The 19,637-nt window shown below is 47.2% G+C and overlaps 2 protein-coding genes across 3 annotated transcripts; one reads left to right on the top strand and one right to left on the bottom strand.

Moving 5' to 3' along the window:
- The first annotated feature begins 129 nt into the window (after positions 1-129).
- CPSF4 (cleavage and polyadenylation specific factor 4) lies at positions 130-6,883 on the top strand. 2 transcript variants are annotated; one of them, XM_036392417.2, is made up of 8 exons: positions 134-382; positions 1,305-1,355; positions 1,833-1,985; positions 2,715-2,810; positions 2,935-3,028; positions 3,731-3,803; positions 4,356-4,448; positions 5,679-5,940. In XM_036392417.2, exons 1-8 carry the CDS (start codon positions 280-282, stop codon positions 5,745-5,747), a joined length of 732 nt encoding a protein of 243 aa, XP_036248310.1. In that variant the 5' UTR covers positions 134-279; the 3' UTR covers positions 5,748-5,940. The 2 variants fall into 2 exon arrangements, with proteins under 2 accessions (XP_054372525.1, XP_036248310.1); XM_054516550.1 differs by lacking the exon at positions 3,731-3,803 and having other exon boundaries at positions 130-382; positions 5,679-6,883.
- A 920-nt stretch (positions 6,884-7,803) lies between these two features.
- Positions 7,804-9,512, bottom strand: ATP5MF (ATP synthase membrane subunit f). Its single transcript, XM_036392418.2, has 4 exons — positions 9,420-9,512; positions 9,218-9,325; positions 8,280-8,396; positions 7,804-7,958 (listed from the first exon to the last, which is right to left on the bottom strand). The coding sequence occupies exons 1-4, from the start codon at positions 9,430-9,432 to the stop codon at positions 7,930-7,932; spliced, it is 267 nt and encodes an 88-aa protein (XP_036248311.1). The 5' UTR covers positions 9,433-9,512; the 3' UTR covers positions 7,804-7,929.
- Positions 9,513-19,637: the final 10,125 nt, after the last annotated feature.

The raw sequence follows: 19,637 nt of genomic DNA, 5'->3' as shown, positions 1-19,637 counted from the left end.
CGCGCTGCCCGCTGGGCTGGGGTGCCCCGAGCGCTGATTGGCCGGAGCGCGCGCGCTGCCCGCCGGGCGGCCGTGCCCGCCGTGGGTCCCGTCATTCCGCGGGCGGGCGGCGCGGGGCGGCCACGGGGCTGCCGCCGCCGCCTCCCCTCACTGCAGGCGCTGCCGGCGCGGAGTGGAGCGGGCCGGGCTGGGCCCGCCCGGGCCCGCCCGCCCGCCGCCTCCAATACCGCCACCATTCCGCCCCTACCTTCCCGTTGCCGGCGGCCCCCAGCTGCCACCATGCAAGAGCTCATCGCCAGCGTGGATCACATCACGTTCGACCTGGAGCTGGCCGTGGAGCAGCAGCTGGGGGCACAGCCGCTCCCCTTCCCTGGCATGGACAGTGCGTGTGGGCTCTCTGCTCCGCGGGGGGCTCGGGCTGGGCCGTGGGGCCGAGGAGGGTGGGCAGGGCAGGGCTGGGCTGGGCTGCCTGGGAGGTTTGCAAGGTTCTGAGCGTCTTCCTCAGGTCTTACCCGTAGATCTACCCGGCTTCCGCTTTCCTCGTGAAGTTCTGTCAACCCAGATGTTTGTCTTTTCTACTTAGTGAAATTCTTAGTTACTACCAGCCAGGCTGGAGAATTAAAGTTGAGATGTTACCGTAAATAAACATCACTCTCCTGCACAGTACTTTCTATTTCCTTTTTCATTCCCTTTTGGTAGATGAGGTATTTTGATGGGAAGATTCATCAGCTTTAGGTATATCCATGGCTGACTCTCTTAAATCTTTCCTTCAGTCTGACACAGACTCAGGAGACTCACAGTTTGCTGGATTTTTCTAGCAGGGCTACTAAACTTATGTTTAACTCCCTTGAACGTTCCTCTTTGTCAGGATCTGCAAGGGATAACATGCTAATGGTTGTTTCAGGCACTTCTGGTAAAGAAATATAAGACTTTTAATGCCACGACTACAAATACAGGGCTCAGGAGTTGGACTTGGATGATCCCTGTGGGTCCCATCCATCTCAGGATATTCTGTGATATGACTGACTTAACAGCAGAGGAAAACCCAGTCAAGAACTTAAAAGCAAAACAAGCACCTCCAAATCTCCCTGCGAGTTCCCTTTCCTATCCCTCAAGAAGAAAACAGATATTTTTGAGTGACAGGCTTTCACAAGGAACTCCCGCAGGAAAGTAAATTCCCCAAACCAAAATGTTGCTTTTCTCTCGATGTTGGAGATCAGATTTTCTTTCTAGGGTAGGAAATGTTTTAAAGGTTGCCATGAAGCTTTGATAAAATAAATAATGTTTCCTTGTTCTCTCCACAGAATCGGGCGCAGCTGTCTGTGAGTTTTTTTTAAAGGCGGCATGTGGAAAAGGCAAGTTGTGTGGAATATTGGAAAAGGCAGTTATTCTCACAGGACTGGGGGGGTGAAAACAGATTTCCAGCACTGATTATAGTGCTCTTGTTTTGTAAAGCTGAGGGGATAACCTAGATAGAGGAGGAAACTGAAGGATGTTGGAATATCTGCAGCAATTGGGAAATAATGGTATTTTTTAAGGGAGCCGGGAAGTAAATAAACAGAGCTACTGTTAAAAGAAGGTTTGAACTCACCATAGGCAGTCTTTGCTGTGGATCTGCCTCTTAGTTTCTGTAGTTTATAGTTTCCAGGATTAAGAGCTGAAGACTTTGCTGTGAAGCTCATTAGAGGGTATCACAAGGCTGTTTTGGAACTCCCTGTTTTGCTGTTATCGCTTAAGGCTAAAATCATAGGTGATGTCTTGCAGAGGGGTTGCTGTTGCCCTGTGTGACACACTTTAATTGTTCCTTTTTCCCTTCTCCCACCCTTCCACAGGAGGCATGTGCCCATTCAGACACATCAGTGGGGAAAAGACAGTTGTTTGTAAACACTGGCTACGAGGACTGTGCAAAAAGGGAGACCAGTGCGAGTTCCTGCACGAGTATGACATGACCAAGATGCCTGAGTGTTATTTCTACTCCAAATTTGGTAAGCAGCTCCTGCAGGTGTGGGAGTCTGAAGAAGGTCCCTCCTCATGGCATTACATTCTTCTGTGGTTGATGTTAGACTGACATTTTTCCAGATCTGCTTCACCTTATTATCCACATAAATTTGTGATGTATTCTAGATGTCTTCACTTGACTGCTTGTCCCTTGCAGGACGAGGGGGGATTTTTACTGCTTTTTTTTGCCTTAAGTTCTTTTTTTTTGGGTATGAGATGAGTAGGCTGAGCAGCTGGTCTTTGCATGACTCTGATTTTGGGGAGCTGATGAGCAGCAGAGGGCATGGGTGTGCAAAACTTTTGTGCACTTGCTTTCCAGCTCTGGAGATCTGGACATAATGAGGCAACTTGGTGCCAGAAACTTACAGTCTTGTAGGTTTCCTTGGATTGAGGTTAGTGTGCAATTTGTAGTTTCTCCACACTTCTCCATGGTGCACTAAATGTTTGGGATTTGTTACCATGACTGCTCTTTAAAATTTAGTTCCCTCATTATTTTTAAAAACATAAAATATCCAGTCTGGTAGAACTTGGCTGACCAGGGGTGAGTCCTTGGAGCTCTTCATGGAGGTTAAGGCAGGCAGTGAGACTGTTGTGCCTGAACTTAAAAATGTTGGTAACAGCTCTGTGGGAGCTGCATGATCCAGGTAACATTTTGAGAGTCATTTTGATCTCAGACCTGCACAATTGACTGAGAAGTGCGTTTGCCTTTGGTACAGGGGAATGCAGTAACAAGGAATGTCCATTCTTGCACATTGACCCGGAGTCAAAGATCAAAGACTGTCCCTGGTATGACAGAGGCTTCTGCAAACACGGTATGTGCCTCCCACATTTCCTGTGCCTGCAGATCTAGGGGGGAGTGTTGCTGTTCCATCTTTGCATGTTCTGCTGGGATCTGGGTGTATGGAATGTGAACTGCTGAGCTTTCTGCTGTTGCAGGTCCCCTGTGCAGACATCGGCACACTCGGAGAGTCATTTGTGTGAATTACCTGGTAGGATTCTGTCCAGAGGGCCCTGCCTGTAAATTCATGCAGTGAGTATGCTCCAGGCCTGCCCTGCAGCCTTGTGTTTCCCTTGTGGGCTGGTACATGTCAAATGAGGGTGCTCCCATGCTTCCCAATGGTTTGGAGATTTGCCAGTGTTTAGTTGGGCCAAATTTTTACTGATTTGAGGATTGAAAAAGTATTTACAAAAGCATGTAGTGACAGAACAAGGGGGAATGGTCTCAAACTGAAAGTGAGTAGGTTTAGTTTAGGAATTAGAAAAAAAATTCTTCCCTGTGAGGGTGGGGAGGCCCTGGCACAGGTTGCCCAGAGAAGCTGTGGCTGCCCCATCCCTGGAAGTGTCCAAGGTCAGGTTAGATGGAGCTTGGAGCAACCTGGGATAGTTCAAAGTGTTCCTGCCTGTGGCAGGGAGTTGGAACTGTATGAGCTGTGAATCCCTTCCAACCCAAACCAGTCTATGATATGGGGCAGGGCCTCTCCAGGGAGTTCCCAGTGAGACTGGCATGGTGATTAGGTGCCATCAGTGCAGTGGAATCACGTGGATTTATATTCCAGGAGGCAGAGGGATATGCAACACATATGTAAAGAGAAGTGGGGAGGGGGAGGTTTGTTTCCTGTGAGCCAGATTTAACTGGCTGAATGTTTTGTTGTTTGGAGCTACTTGACTGAGCTGATGATAAAATGTTGGCATATGATTTGAGAATCAATTTTCTTGTTTCCATCTAAACCAGCCCTCGGTTTGAACTGCCAATGGGAACCACAGAGCAACCACCACTGCCTCAGCCAACACAAACACAGCAAAAGGTACCCAGATTCCCTGCCTCCCCACACAGCCACCCTCAAACCTCTCCCACAGTGCTTTAAAATAGAATAGGTTTTCAAGTGGTCAAAATTGGGCACCCAGGCTCTTGGATTTGGAAGGGGGAATTAAACAGTGAGCAACCCTGAGTGCCATTGTAGTGATGAAACCCCACAATTGTTCCAACTTTACATGGAGATCATGTCACAGAACACTCCCACGCTACACAGAAACACATCAGATGTGGTGTGCAGCAGTCTGCCAGGTTTTGTAATCAGGGTGACATCCCTCCATGATGGCAATGATATTTTAGCAGCCTAAACCTACTCTCCAAATCTGCTTTCCAGAGAAAAACAGGATCACTGGGCTTTGTAAGGCTCAGTGCTTGATTTCTTCTTTCTGGTGCTCCAGCTGGCAGAGCACCCACACACAGATTTGGAGGAAAATTGATCATTTGACATATGGGGTGCTCTTTTCCCTTCTTAACAAAACAAAAACCACAAAGATCTTTATCCTTGATGCACTTAACGAGTCAGAACTCTTCTCCTACCCAACAGAGGACACCCCAAGTCATTGGAGTCATGCAATCTCAAAATAACAACAGTGGGAACAGAGGACCCCGGCCGTTGGAGCAGGTCACCTGCTACAAGGTAATGCAGAGGGGAGGGCTCAGGAGGGAAGGCAAAAAGGCTTTTTCACAGTGTCAAAAGGTCCATGAATTCTGAGCTCTGCTCAGTAGACATTGTGTGGTGCCTGGATACAGCTGTGGGAATTGGCCTTGAGTTCTGAGGTCGCTCTCTTGCTGTGACAATGACAAATTCTGTAGGACTTTGCTGTCTGCTAATAAACAGGAAAACCTTGCCCCGAAGACTGGAAGGAGACTGCCAAGCTGCACATTTGAAAATAAGAGTTAATAGAAACTTTCTGTCTCATAAGCTGATTTGCTTACACTGGTGGGTGTAGATTCTCTTTTCCTGGAGGGTCATTGAAAGTAACAAATTAGGCTTGCAAAGCCTGCTCAGTGTTTGAGCTGTAAATGCACCCTGTGGTGTCAAAGCAAGGAATGAGTTGTTCACCGTGGTTGCTCATTGAGGAGTGCCAGGAAAATTTGGACACAATCAAGTTTCTATCTCCTTATTTTTCCACAAAAGCCACAGTCACTAGAAAAGGACTAAAGGAATCTTCCTTTAATCCTAGAAAAGGATTTTCTAGGATTCCTTTAATCCTAGAAAAGGACAAAGAATCTTCCTGTCCCTTTAGCCCTGACAGTTACAACATTTTACATGTCCACTCTGAGCCTTAGGTGCTTGTTTGGGTGAAAGTCACTGTGATTGGAGAGGGATATTAAATAGCTGAATCCATTTCACTGAAAACCTTTAATAGCTGCCTCTTTAATCTGCAAGTAAATTACAGATCTGGAGAAGGCTGTTGCACCAGATACTGGCATTTCTCTGTGTTTGAGTAGCTTCAAGATGCAAAGTCACGAATCTGTGACTTTCTCAAGTTCAGAGGTGCTTTTCTTTGTTTATTCATGAAGATCAGGAGAGTACCCATGGATATGGTGGATATCACGTGGAGTAGTCTGAGAAGCTTCTAATGCTGAACTCCTCCTTGTGTGCTGAGGGTTCTCTCCTTGAAAATGCCTTAGAATAACATGGCATCAGGTTACTCCCAGCATAGAGGCAGATTTTGCTCCAAGGCGTGGTAGCAGCCCATAAATCCTGTCCCTCCTGACGCCCTGTTTCACTGCACCTGCTAAATGCTGCATCTGCCACGTGTGGAAAAGCTTCCAAATGGGAGCACTTGCTGGGTGCTTAATAAAGGCAGCTAGGAGGAAAGAGCTGTATCTCTGCAATAATTCCTGTCTCTTTCTGTTTCAGTGTGGTGAAAAAGGTCATTATGCCAACAGATGCACCAAAGGACACCTGGCCTTTCTCAGTGGACAGTGAAGGAGCAGCAGGAAGGTGCAAGGGAGCTGTTACCACTGAGGAAAGGTTTCTGCCTAGCACAATGTCTGGAGCTATTAATCAGGTTGTTTTTTTAATGCCATTACTGAAAGAACTGGTCAGAGGCTGGCTGCTGCTAAGCAACATTTTTGTAATTGTTCCCAACTTTTTTTAAGTTTTAACCTTTTTAAAATCAGTTTTGGCCTCCGCCTGTGTTCATTGAGCCCTTATGAAAGGTAGATGTAAAAGCCAGTAGATAAACCAAGCCCTTACTGGTGCAGCACTCCACATAAACACATCTTAGGCCAGTGTTTCTTTAAAGTATTTTCCTTCTGCCACTTCTCTTTGGAGAATCTGCAGCGTTTCAGCCCTCCCTGTGGAAGCAGGAAGACTGACTGGGAAAACTTAACACTTGCAATGCCTTCTCCTCAGTGAGGAAGCAGGGATTCTGCTGTCCTGTAGCTCTTCAAAAGCCAAGTCCTGTTTCCAGGTCAGCCTGGTGAGCTTGTGCTGGTGGCTGACAAAACCCCTCACGTACATCAGGCAGTAAAACCTGTGTCCACTCACTTTGTTTCTGTGCTTCTTGCTGTACTGAAGGTTAGAAATCAATCTTCTGGGAGAGAACTGATCAGGGGGAGAATAAATTGGCATCTCTCTGGTTAGCCAGACAATAAGGAGCAATGATTATAGGAAAGCTGCAGCTGTGCTCAGTTCCCACTTGCAGACAGGAGGGACAAGAGCACGGCTTGGAGTAGGAATAGAAGAGCCTTGTCTCAGCCCCCATCAAACAGCTCACACTGAGCAGGTATTCCCACACTAGAGAGCAGAAGTGGAGCTGTTTATTCTTATGGAACACTGCTTTTAAAGTGTTGGTAGAGATCCCTTCTGAAAGCATTTTTTTTTCAATGCAAACCCCGTGTATTTTGAGATGACTATTTCAAAAGGGCCAATGACAAAATGTGAATTAAAAGAAAAAAATACCCACAATGTGAGCCTTATTGATTCTACCCCATCTCTTCATTTGCTGCCTGCCTTTATACTTTGTTTTTATTGAAATGTACTGATGGCAAAAGCTGGCTGTGAATTTATTTTTCTTGAAGAACGAGGTAAATGTGGCTGGATTAAGAGAAGTGACCAGAGCCTGTGTTGGTGTCAATGACTGCACTTACTTCACTGTGGAAGTTTCATGTCTGGAGTCACAGACCATCAGACACTTTGATAACACTCTGTGCCCCCCTCAGGCTGAGCTGTGACCTGTTTGTAACTGGGCATGTGGAAAGGGAGCTAAAACAAAACACTCCAGTGTCTGATCACCTTCCCCACTGAGTTCAGGAGCTTTTGGGCTTCAGTACCAGTTTTCCAACACTGAAAGCCTTCCTCTAACCACTGAAGCTCTTGGGAGAGTGTTCATGTCCCTCAAGCAGTGGTTTTCACTCTCCCTGCTGTTCAGACAAGGATGGTTCAGGTGGGCACCAGTGCCCAGGTCCAGGTGCTGGTGTGATTTTGGGGAATGAGGAAGCTCAGAGCTGGGGCCAACCCTCAGGTGCTCCTTTAAGCTGCATTTAAGAAGTAAAGTTTTCCTTTATTTTGATGGATTGAAGCTTATTCCCACTCAAAATGACCTCCCAATTTTGGCAGTGAAAGGAGCTCTCGTGGAAATTTTGGGTTACCTGAGGCAGTGATAGGAGGAGAGCTGCAGCCCTGCCTCATCTCACACAGTGCTCTGCAATGATGGAAAACTGCCCAAAACACCTGCAGCCCTGGTGACAGCCTGACTGAGAACCAGAAACACCCACAGGGCACACAAAGCTCAGATGTTCTTTCAAATCAAAACACATCCTCTCAGCCCCTTGTCCAGCCTGTCCCTAATGGCCAGGGAGAAGCAATCCCGTGCTATCATTTTTATCAAACAGGAATCAGTTGCCAACAGTTCCCCCAGTTCATAATACAGCCCAAGGAGCAGCTGCTTTCCCTCTGAACTTACCCTGAGGGGTGAAACTCTCAGAATACAAATTTATTTGCACAGTACAATTAACAACTCAATTAGGAGACTGTCAGCTCAGGAAATGTAAAGTGTATGCACTTTATTATTGGTCACAAGAGTACAGGTTTAATATCCATAGTTCTGATGTCTTCTGTCAGGGTGGCTGTGCCAGGAGCTGCACCTTCACCTTCTGAGGGTGTTTCAGTGGTATTTCCTCCTGCGGTCGTGCTCTGCAGCAAAGCACAGCAAGTTAATTCTGCTGAACTCTCAAGAAAAAAACCCCACCACACCTGAAATTCCAGGCAAGAAAGCATTCTGAAAAACCCCTGAGCATGTATTTCCTAGGTGCTGCCAGGGCAGACAGGCACCAAGGTCTAAACTTTCTTTGTTGCCAAGAAAAAACTCAGCATTTAAGTTTTCTACGGCTAAAAGAAGTTTGTTTGCCAACAATCTTTCATTTTATTTCTAAAAGCAGCAGCAGGTGATTGTTTTTATCCCCCAGGCAACCTTCCAAGCTGCCCTGCACACACTCATCCATGGTTTTTACTTACTGATGTGACTGTAGCTCCACATGTAGCTGAGGATGATATACCCAGCCAGCACCATGGAGAGACCCCCGAGGCCCCCCTTCCTCACATTGATGTATTTGTTGTAGTATCTCTCATGACCTGTGGAGGAGAAAAATGTTTCAGAGCAGCCAGATGAGTTGTTTGTTACCCTGTGAGAGAAAGAAGCAGCCTGGATTCACAAAACTTCAGGAAATTGGTTCTAATGAAACATCTGAAGGTCTCAGAAGCAAGTCTGAGAGGAGGCAACCTGTGTGTTGGTTGAGCAAGGTGATCCCAAGTTAATAGACCTAAGCCTTAAAAAAAAAACCCAAACAACCACAAAAGGGAAAAACCCCAATTTTCCCATTTTTTTCCTAAATGTGGCTGCTTTGGAATTATCTAACTGTTCCACACATTATATACATGCACACATGTATTATCAAAGGCAGACACTTGCAGTTGACATTCTGTGTTTAAATCTACCCGAATGACATTTGTATCTACAGCAAATGACATTGGGCCCAAGTGATCCATAACGGCTCTGTCTCCTCTTTTACCATCTCTAGGGATCAACTGCATTTTAATTCTTTTTTGTTTACTTGTGATGCTGTGAAACCCCAAAATTTCCAGTCAACGGGTTCAAGGACTAAGGGCATCCCATTTCCCCTTTATACAAGAAGAAACACTGAGAACAAACATCCAGTGCATAAAACCCACATGAAAAATAAATTTACAGAGGGAAAAACGAGATGTTACAGGAGAAGCTGCTCTGGGAAGGCAGAACTGGCCACGGAGCAGCCCCTGCGCTGCCAGACACCGTTCCCTCAGGCAACAACATCCTCTCTGGCAGGCAGGGATTCTTGTGTGCGATTTTCCCTGGTTCCGTCAGGAGAAGGAATGAGGGTCCCGCACCCTCCGGGCCTCCCCCGCAGCCCCCTCACCTCTCCGAATGGCCCCCAAGATGCCGCCGGGGGTGAAGTCCCTCATGGCCAGCCAGCTGCCCAGCTGGCCCAGCTTCACATCCATCAGCTTCGTGTCCTTGAGGAGAACTGCGGCAGGGAGAGGGAGAGAGCGCGGTCAGCGCGGGGCTGAGGGAGGGAAGGAGGGGAACGCCGCGGTCACCTTGATCCCCCCCGCACTCACCCGGCTTCGCCATCTTGGTGTGCCCGGAAGGGACGCGCGCGGGGGCTCATGGGAGGAGGGAAGGGCGGGAACGCGGCCGGCGGGCGGGACGGGGCCGCCGCCATGTTGGGTGTGTCACGGTGCCATATTTGGTGTGTCACGGCGCCATGTTGGGTGTGTCACTGTCCCCTGATGAGGGACCATGGCGGTCCCGGTGCCGCCTTGAGCCCGTCCAGCCTGTCTTAGGGACGGGAACGCGGACGGCGGGCGGGACGCGGCCGCCGCCATGTTGGGTGTGTCACGGCGCCATGTTGGGTGTGTCACTGTCCCCTCACGAGGGACAATGGCGGTCCCGGTGCCACCTTGAGCCCGTCCAGCCTGTCCTAAGGACAGGACAAGGAGTAATGGGTACTAATTGGAAGTGGGGGAAATTTTATTAGATATACAGAGAAAATTCCTTCCCTGTGAGGGAGGTGAAGCCCTGGCACAAGTTGCCCAGAGAAGCTGTGGCTGTCCCATCCCTGCAAGTGTCCAAGGCCAGGCTGGATGGGGATTGGAGCAACGTGATCTAGTGGAAAGTTTCCCTGCCCATTGGAACTGGATGATCTTTAAGGTCCTCCCAATCCCTTAACATTCCGTGATTGTGTGATCTCCTCTCTAGGAGCCAACTCCCCAGTGGGGGCTGCACACTCTGCCCCAGCTGCCACAGGCACTGCCAGCCTGGCAGAGGACTGGGGCACCTGAGGGATTTTCCCTTCATTTCCAATCCATCAGGTCCCTTCATCAGCTGTGCTCTTCCTCAGGGGATGGTAAACAACTCCTGATCATGTCCCTCAATCCCCCAGGGCAGCGCCTCGCACCGTCCCACATTACGGGGTGTCAGGTGCCCTCCTTGCAGTGCTTCAGATTGTGAGGAAATATAGAAAAATTCACAAGTTGTCATCAGCATCTTCACACGTCTCCATCAGCAATCTTGTCGATGTCCCACAAATGAACCTTTTCCAGTGTGTTCTTAAGTTACAGCTCTAACACAGTAAATATGTGCTCACAGACAGCATATACTGCAACATACATTGAAATTGTCACTTATTGTACTGTAAGAAGTTCTTTTTCAGTACCCACTGAAGACTTTACCCTGTGGGAACACGCTGTGTTCTGCTCCAGCTCCTCTGGAAGGGTGTCAAAGGCAAAAGGAGAGGCTGGGTTGGGGTACATGGTGTAAATAAACCCAAATAACCAGAGTGGTGGAGCAGTTAAGGTCCAGATAAAAATAAATTTTACCTTCCTGAAACAGGAGTTGCAGAATATCCCGAGTTGGAAGGGACTCACAAGGATCAGAATCAAACTGCTGGCCCTGCACAGAACAGCCTGTGCAGCCCTGCCAGTGGCTGCGACCATTGCTTGGGGAGCCTGGTCAGTGCCCCCCTCCCCTCTGGGAGAAGAACCTTTTACTGATATTCCCCCTGACATTCCAGCCATTCCCTGGGTCCTGTCCCTGCTTCCAGAGAGCAGAGATTGGAGCTGGCCCTGCGCTGCCCCTCGGGAGGAGCTGCAGCCCTGATGAATCTCCCCTCAGTCTCCTCCAGCAGAACAACCCAAGTCACCTCAACCACTCCTTCTTTTGCTTCTCCCCTCGACCTTTCCCCATCTCTCTACCCCTCCTTTTAATTGCTTTATATCTTGTATTGTGGTGCCCAAAACTGCATGCAGAACTTGAGGTGAGACCGCACCAGCTCAGAGTAAAACGGGAAAGAGCCACCCAGATTTATTTTGTTTTTCCCCAGAGCCTTGCTGGGGGTTTGGGCACACCTGCAGCCCAGGGTGGTGGCACCAGGTGTAACTCCAGCAGGTGTCACTCGCAGGCAGCGGCTGCTGCTGATGGTCCCCGTGTAGTGACCTCTAGAGGCTTCAAATCGTCTCGTGCAGGTTCATGGCAGTGTCAGGGTTTGTTGTTGTTTATTGTGCCGAAGCTGAATAGCAGAGTGCTGCAGCGGTAAACAGGGAGCAGCCGTTCCCCCGCTGCCCCTGACAGGTCAAACAGCACCCCGGGATTCCAGGGTATGAAATCTCCATCCCACAGAGGACTGGTAGAGCGGATCAGAGATGAAAACTAAATTAAGGACGCTGAAAGGAGCCCACAGGGCTCCCACATAAACACTAATCTCTGCAGCTTTTACTTCTCAGCTCACAGAGTCTTATTCCATACTCCTCCCTCCTGCCACTGCAGGATTCTTGGAGTCTGCAGGGTTGTGTTACCTGGTATTAAACGAGCTGAGGGACTTGTGCTGTCTGAAGATACATGGAACTGTGTCACACATCAGAGGCTGATATCCACATCTAGCTTCACCTTCTATTTTACCAAAATTAATTTATTTACATTGAGAACTTCTATAGCATAGCATAAATAATATAACATCATAACATAACATAACACCATTAAAAAAAAAGGCAGAAGGAATACATTGCTCGCTGCTTGATTTTTAATTTTCTTTTTCTTATTAACAGAAAGTAAGATTAGGAATGTATAGTGTGTCTGATCACCTGAAGAAAGGGTTCCAAATTTAGACCTGCTAAATGAGTTTAAAATCCTCTTATGAAATTATCCTTTATTTTATTATTGGACTTTACCGGTAACTGTCGTTTTATGGCTGAAGTGTCCCCTGATGAACTACTATGTGCCCTTTTTACAGTACTTGCAGAAAATCATGCTCCAAACTTGCTTCCCTCATTCTTGCAAGGCAACCTATTGTTTTAAATAGGATTACTCATGCAAGGCAGATTAATTCACCTACAGGAAGAAAGCCAGTGGCGGGGGCCTCGTTTTAAGGAGTTCCCTGCAGAGTAGAAGAGCACATAAAGCTGCTCAAACTGCTTATAGCAAGATCTGGGGAAATTTGGATTGTTAGGGTAAGAATGGACATCCTTAATGAGGATCCATCTCCAATTCAATTAGAGGCAGCAGTGACTCAAGCCTTGGCCTGAGCTGCCCATGCTGGCAGGGTGAGAGGAACAGGGCTGTTCTCTTCATGCCACCTTAACCTGACCCAGCAGGAAGAGTGGAATGGTACAGATGTGCAGGAGGTTTTGCTGCACATTTCCTGCTTATGACCTGTGCTGCTGGCCAAAACTCAGGGTCTTGTTGGTGGATCCAGATGGGAGGATCTGTGACAAAGAAAGATGTTTCTGATGTGTTTCTGTTTGCTTACAAGAATTCTCGTTGCCCTTTTTTCCTGACCACAGAAGAATTCACACACTGAGAACCAGTTGCCTTGCTTAGAGCTCCACACCTGCTCCCGGCAGCAATGTGACCCCAAATCCTTGTATTCAGTCCAGGTCTTATATCAATGATTGTTCAGGCTCTTTGAAGTTTCCGTTCTCTGCTTGTTTCCATACTCTGTCTCTCTATCTCTTCCTCCACCTGAACTGTAGCATCCACACGTAACCTTCTTTCCTTTTAATATCCTACTCCAAACTGTCCTCCCAGAGCCTTCAGCTTCTTGAGCAATCTTGTATTGTGGGTGGCAATAGACTTAATGTCTCCTTCAGCTACCTTAAATAAAGGAATGCAGTTAAACCTACCAATTTCAAGAAGGTTTAACCCAACCTCTAAAAATAAAAGCCTAATGGAGTCTTGCCCTGAGGTTTTCATCTTAGTGAAGACCTCTCTAGAAAATGCTGTGAAGTTTGTACATAATGGCATAGAAATAATAGAAGTAGAAATAAAAATAGAAATCAATTCAAAAAACACAGAGCATTTTGCAAAAGATGTCAATGGACACAAAAGAGATTTCCTTTCTCCACTAACAAGGGTAACACATAATATTGCAGCTTTTAGTCCAAAGATTCAGATGTGGCCCAAAAAGTTAAGTCACACTTCATCTGAGTTGCTGAAAAGGAGAAATAAAAAGCAGAACAGCCTCCCTCAGAGGTTGGGATCATGTTTCCTGTTCCATGTGCCACCCTTTGAAGACTCAGGGTCTCACCTGAGTGGTCAGTGGTCCTGCAGGAATATACAGACACAGTCTCTGCAGGTGTGTGAGGTAGCACAGAGTGGCCTTCAAGAAGGTCAAGAAACGAGGATTTACCTAAATGATCCTGTGCCCACTGAAACTGATGACAAAGCACCCAGTGCTTTTAATAAAGGATCAAACCTTCAGTGGTTTGTGGACCAGATACGGTTCTGAAACATGTGGTTTGGCACAGGAAGCCTCTTGGCTCCAAAGCACTCATTTCAATCTGATGAATTCCCACCAGCACAGGTTAAGGAGCTGCAGCCATCAAGGAGAAAGAGAAATCACAGGCTACCAGCTCTTGCAGAAGCTCAACAGAGAAATGCACGTTCTATCAGCCAGTAATTTGGAGAAAAGTTATGGCCCCAGGTTACTTCATCTAGTCAGTTATTTTTTAATTGCATGAACAGTCTGGTGTGGTGAGAGCAGAGCAGCTGCTGGGGTTTCAGCATCATTCATCTAAAATTGTGCTTGCAGTGGAAACCAGACTCCAGCATTGAATAGGATAAGAAAAGGGTGTGGAGTTTGAAATCTCTTCCATGGCCAGACCTCCTCAGGAAAATGGTGAATTGCCTTGCAGAGATAATAATACCTAGGGATTGACATGGCAAAAGCAGTTGAGAGAATGAACCTGTGATTGCAAGCAGATTGCTTGCTCTGTGTTATTATGGAGCCATTTTCCTTCATCAACCTCAAAACACTTTGCAGAGGAGATCACTTACCAATGATTAATAGTTTAGCATGTACATAGTTCTTTTCTCCTTCACAGCACTGGAGTGTTGATGCATCTTCCTGCTCCTGTGATAAAATGTGTACATTAATGTTATGATTATCTTTTTAAGTGGTGAAATTTGAGCCCTGGGTTTAGGAGTGGGGAGGGGGAATTCCTCCCTCCTCCTTTGGCCCCGTCTTGCTGGCCTTTGCTTGTATCTGGTGTCAGTTGCAAAAGTACCTTATTTTATAACTCTTTGATCAGCCTGGTGGTTAGCTAAATATATACCTGTGGGGAGATAATTACATGCTATCAGTAGTAAAGTGTACTAAAATAATGTACATTAATTAAAACACTTGCAAAACCAAAGCAGGAATTTTCACAGAGATAAATCTGCTGCAGCAACAGCTGTATCTGAGGCTGCTTCCCAGAGACAAACATGAAAATAGAACCAGGGACCAGTAAAACCCAGTTTCTTCATGCTAAAATGAGGAAAGATATGTACCTAGTGGGAATGGCATGGTGGTATCAGTCCAGAAGGGCAGGGCGATCTGCCTTCATTAGTGGGAGAAGATTGGTGTGATAAATTCCATTTTATCCACGTGTCTGTTTGGCTAAGTGTGAGTGGGCCAGCAGGGGGGATGTACAAATGGGCCTCATATTATCAGGGGAGGATTTGGAGACTAATTAAATTGATGTGACAGACATTTAAAATAAATCACCTTGTTACCATCTTTGAATCCATTGTCAGTTCCTCCAGCACAATCCTTATACTTCTCTCTTCCCACATTTATGTCTGATGAAAATAAATGTGGAATTTGTCTCTCTGACCTTCCCAGCTGAAGCAGCCAATGGCTGTTCTCCCTCTCCTACCTTGTTTCTTGGAAGAAGCTCAGTTGCTGACATTGAGCCTCACTCAGACCAAAGACACTGGTGGCTTTGGGACATTATTGCCTCCAAAGCCCTGTGGCACCGGTTGATGATGCTTCCTGCAGATCCCAGACCACAGCCAGTCTCAACCCAGCACATCTTCCCTCTGAGAACTGGAAGGGTTTGCATCCCAGGGTTAGGCAAAGGCTCTTTCTCTAATCCATACATGCAGTTGCTATTGGATTCACAGCTCTGTTGATCACTGGTGAATGAGTTGGTGCTGCTCCATCTATCCCCCTCCATGTGTTTGTTTGCATCATTCTCTCCTGGCACATATCCCTGTGGTTTTGTTGCCATACTTTCTCACAAAAGTGATCCTTTGCATTCCCTCCCCAGCCTGCACCAGATCAAATTCTACCTTTTTCCTAGGTAGTGAAAGTGGCGTAACAGATCTGTCTAATCAGGCTTGCCCCATGGCCATGTCATCCTATCTGCTCCTAAAGGAAGGGTGAGAGGGAGATTCCTCTCTAAAGATCAGCTAAGAGTCGGGTGGGATTTCAGCCATGAGACACTGACATTCAAGCAGGGCACGTGGGCACCCCCCTTCCCTCTGCTCTGCAGGGTGGATTGGGAGGGATCACAGGGGACCAGGACAGGGGAGCCAAGCAGCAGCAGGAAGCATTTAAATGTATTTCATTTCAGGGTGACCTTTAACAGGTGTGGATTTACGGATGGGGAGGGGAGAGGGAAGTAAGCGAGGGATTAAAGGGACTTTACTCTCCCTCCACTTTAAGCACCAGCTTGCACAACATTCCAGGACTGTGAGATGCAATTTGTAGCTGTGTGGCTTTATATCTTCTGCCTCCTGGGTTCCAGGCAGGGTCGTGGGTGCCCCTGGGCTTTAGAACTGCTTGGGATTCAATGGAAGGCATTGTGCTGCTGGGTGCCTCAGATACAAACCTGGGGAGCAGGGTGGGGGTGAAAAATCCCCCTCTTCTCTGCAAGAATTGGCATTTAACCTTTCGTGGAAGTGCACGGTTCATGCAAACACAAGGTGTGGGATATATTCCCTGGGTGACTTTGCCTGGAGATGTTCTCTTCTTGATCCAGTGCTGCTGTGTGCTGCTGAAAAGCTGCTTTCCTCTAACCCAGCACCTGCTGCAGTTCAGTGATGGATTAAAGCAGCTCTCCATTTTCCTTATCCCTCTCTGGGGGGAGTTGTAAAGTTTAATTAATTACATTTTGTAAAACATGATGAGATTCTTGGATGATAAATGCTACACAAATGTGGAGTATTTTTTAGCGAGCACTGTATGACGGCTGCAACAAAACGCTTGTTTAATCAAACTGATCTGAGCTGCAAAAAAAATCCTCATCCTGCTGCTATCCAACAGGAATCAAGTACTCTGTCTTTCATGGGCTATTGGTTTTGAGGATCCCAAGACATTTTTCAAAACTTTAGCAAAATAAAAAAGCAAGGAGCATATTTGTGTCTCTATATTTTACAGATCTTTCCCTTTATGTGTGCAGTTATATAACAAACCACTTGGCAACAGGGAAGGATCAGAATGGTGTGGCTGGATGTCATGGCTGTGTGACAGGGTGTGTGTACCTGCTCCAGTATTACTGGGCCACATCAGGCACCACACTTCTGGCACTGTATATTTTGTGTTTTAGATGTTTTCCAGTTGTAGTCATGTGAAATCATCCAGGCTGCAGCATCTCTGGTTCCCTCTACTAAGCAAATAAGGATAAAATGGAGCCTGGGAATGTTGGTCTTCATTGCACATGCAATGTAAACCTTCCCAGGGAACCAGTAGTTTCCATGCTGGAAACTGCAGCCTGGGGTAAGGACAAGAAGGGTGCCATTTAGTTTTTTTCCTGGAATTCTGTTAGGAAAAGAAAGAGTAATTTCTCAAGGTAGAAGACCAGTCTTGGGTCACTTGGAGGGTAGAACTTCAGCTTCTTGTGGAAAGCACCTTCTCCTGTTACTGGAATGCTGAAGTGTCAGATCACCAGTGAACAGAGGAGATATGACTTGAAGCAGCACTTAGAGCAGAGCCTGGAAGGAGCAATCTGAGATTTCCATCCTGTGATGACCCAGCCCAGTCCCACAGCCTTGGGGATCCGGGCTGCTCCCAGCAGAGGCTACTTCGGCTTCTGGCACTGGTGTTGAGGGACTGAAGTGATGGCAGCAGCCAGGCCCTCTGTGTTTCATCCCCACTGCAGTTTCCTTAAAGCTGCTGCTTTCCAAAATTTGCCTTTTCTGGACCTTTCATAATCTCTGCTGCTTTTGGCCAGATGGATTTTTCCTTAAGGGGAGAAGAACAGGAGGAGAATGGCCTTGATATAGATATTGTCTGACTGTGCTGGGAAGGAAAACGAAGACAGAAGAAATGAGCTGTTGAACCCATGGTGTTATGAGAGGGATGAGTGGGACATTTTAGGGAATAACCAACCAATCAGCCAATCTCACAAACAATTTGTCTTTCCTCATTAAAAGGCAACACCATAGCGGGAGAAATGTAGAGCCATTCTTCAGAAGATTTATTGCCCTGTAGCATCTGCGCAAGAAAACTCTTAAGTGCTGAGTAGAGCAGGAAATTGGGAGTAGATTGCACAACCTGCAATTCAACAAAGTTCTTGGATCTTCTGTGGAAAGAAAGTGCTGGGATTTCAGAGCTGGCTCTGGCTTGTAAGGCTTGCTCAGTCCTGGGAGAGGCACATTGAGTTAAAGGTGATGGAGGTTTTCTTATTTACCAGTCTAGCTAGTAAGAGCATCCTAGAGTGCTGCCTTAACCAGAACAGATGGAAATACTTCCCAGTGCTGAGATGGATCTAACTGTGCCTATGATTAGTGAACCAAATACACTGATATGAGCTACTGCAGTTCACTGGACCTCTGACAAGAGAGGGGTGCCTGTGTTCCCTGCTGTGAACATATCTCTTTACAGCCCTCTGTATGTACAGCATTTTCTCAGAAACCAGCCTCAGGGACAATTATACATTAATAGCTACTTCTTTCAGAAGCAGCCAGCCCTGCTCCTGAGAAACAGCTATTTTCAGGCAGTCTTGTTCCTGTGGAACTGCTATTTTTAGTGAGTTCTATTTCTGAGGCCAAAAAAAAGAAGAAGCCATTTCTGTATCCCTCCACCATGGCCCAGACCCACTGGCTGTGGTTGACTTGCATTTTGCAATAAACATTTCCTCTTTACATCTCAGTAGCCTGAAGAAAGTGGTTCTCCAGCCATTACAGAAAGCAGCAATCTGAGCTGGGGATAATTATGCAGGGAGGGCTTGTGGGAGGCAAAGCCGTGCTCACATACTATGGATTCCATTAGAAGGAGTAGGGAGATGTAATGGGGCTCTCCTGGGAGATGCAGGACTTTTAGATACCTAATTTGGAAGTCCGTTCTGGTATCCATTTTCAACATCCCAAGAGTAATGATTAATCCTGTACTCCAGGTTTCTCTGAATCAGTTTGTAGCTGTAGTAAATATGGGCTGAACCCGATAACGTCACTGGTGCTCTGGGTAAATGACTTGAGGCACGAGGAGCTCAGGGTCCCTGGCCAGTAACTCACTGTGCACCCTCCTCTGGCAGCGACTGCGGCTCAGGAATCTGCCACGGAGATAAAAGAGGCTCTGTCAGAGCTGAGGAATGTGGTGTTTTGCAATATAAGTACCTCATATGCTGAAGGCCCCATAAATGCACCCCAGCAGTGCTGTGTTCTCATTCCTGCAGCATCCCAACAGCTGGGACCTGGAGATCTTCTGTATGTTCTTGTGGCCGTGGCCTTTCAAGGGGTATTTGGTAGATGCAACCACAAGAAAATTCCTGTAATATCTTTTTGTTATTTGTGGGTTTAATGCAAATGCTGGTGTCCTGACACAAGGGTGAAGTGAGTCTCACAATGCTAAATCTGTCCTTAATTTCAGCAGTGCCTGAGCAAAGTTCATCTCAGGTGTGTTGTGATTTCTTCCTGACAGCTGCTTCTGCCTCTGATCAGTGTGTGGCTGCAGATCAAAGGTTTAGATTAATTTTGTTGCCTACAGAAGCTGTGGCTGCCCCATGCTTGGAGGTGTCCAAGGCCAGGTTGGACAGGGCTTGGAGCAACCTGGGATAGTGGAAGGTGTCCCTGCCCATGGCAGGGGCTGGAACGAGGTGAGCTGAAGGTCCCTCCCAACGCAACCCAACCCAACCAGCCAACCCAACCCAACCCAACCCAACCCAACACAACCCAACACAACCCAACCCATTCTACAGTTCTGTGGACAGTGGCATCAGCAGAGAACAGAGACTGGAACCACGGCTTGCGGGACCGTATACACTGGTAGATCTTTTCTTGGCAGGGTGTTGCTTTCTGGATTCAGCAGAATCAGCAGCTTTAGTCTTTGCACAGGGTCACAGCAGTGCTGAAAAGCCCCGCCCGTCCTTGCTCCGGCACCGTTTTCTCAGGGGCTGCTCTCGGAAGACACTGGGGGTGTGTGTGTGGTCTGAAGGTCACTGTTTCTCGGGAAGAGGCTCTTTTTTCCTGTCTGAATGAGAAGGGGAGGCTGTTGGCAGTTCAGCCTTGTAAGCAGTTTCCCTTCTTTTTTGTGCAGGCAATACTGATGAACTTGGTCTCTATGTGAAGATCATTTATCT

Source organism: Molothrus ater, chromosome 16 (genome assembly GCF_012460135.2).
Source record: "Molothrus ater isolate BHLD 08-10-18 breed brown headed cowbird chromosome 16, BPBGC_Mater_1.1, whole genome shotgun sequence".
In the NCBI taxonomy this organism is placed as follows: domain Eukaryota; kingdom Metazoa; phylum Chordata; class Aves; order Passeriformes; family Icteridae; genus Molothrus; species Molothrus ater.
The sequence above is the reverse complement of the archived record's forward strand: the minus strand, read 5'-3'. Positions and strand labels throughout refer to the sequence as shown.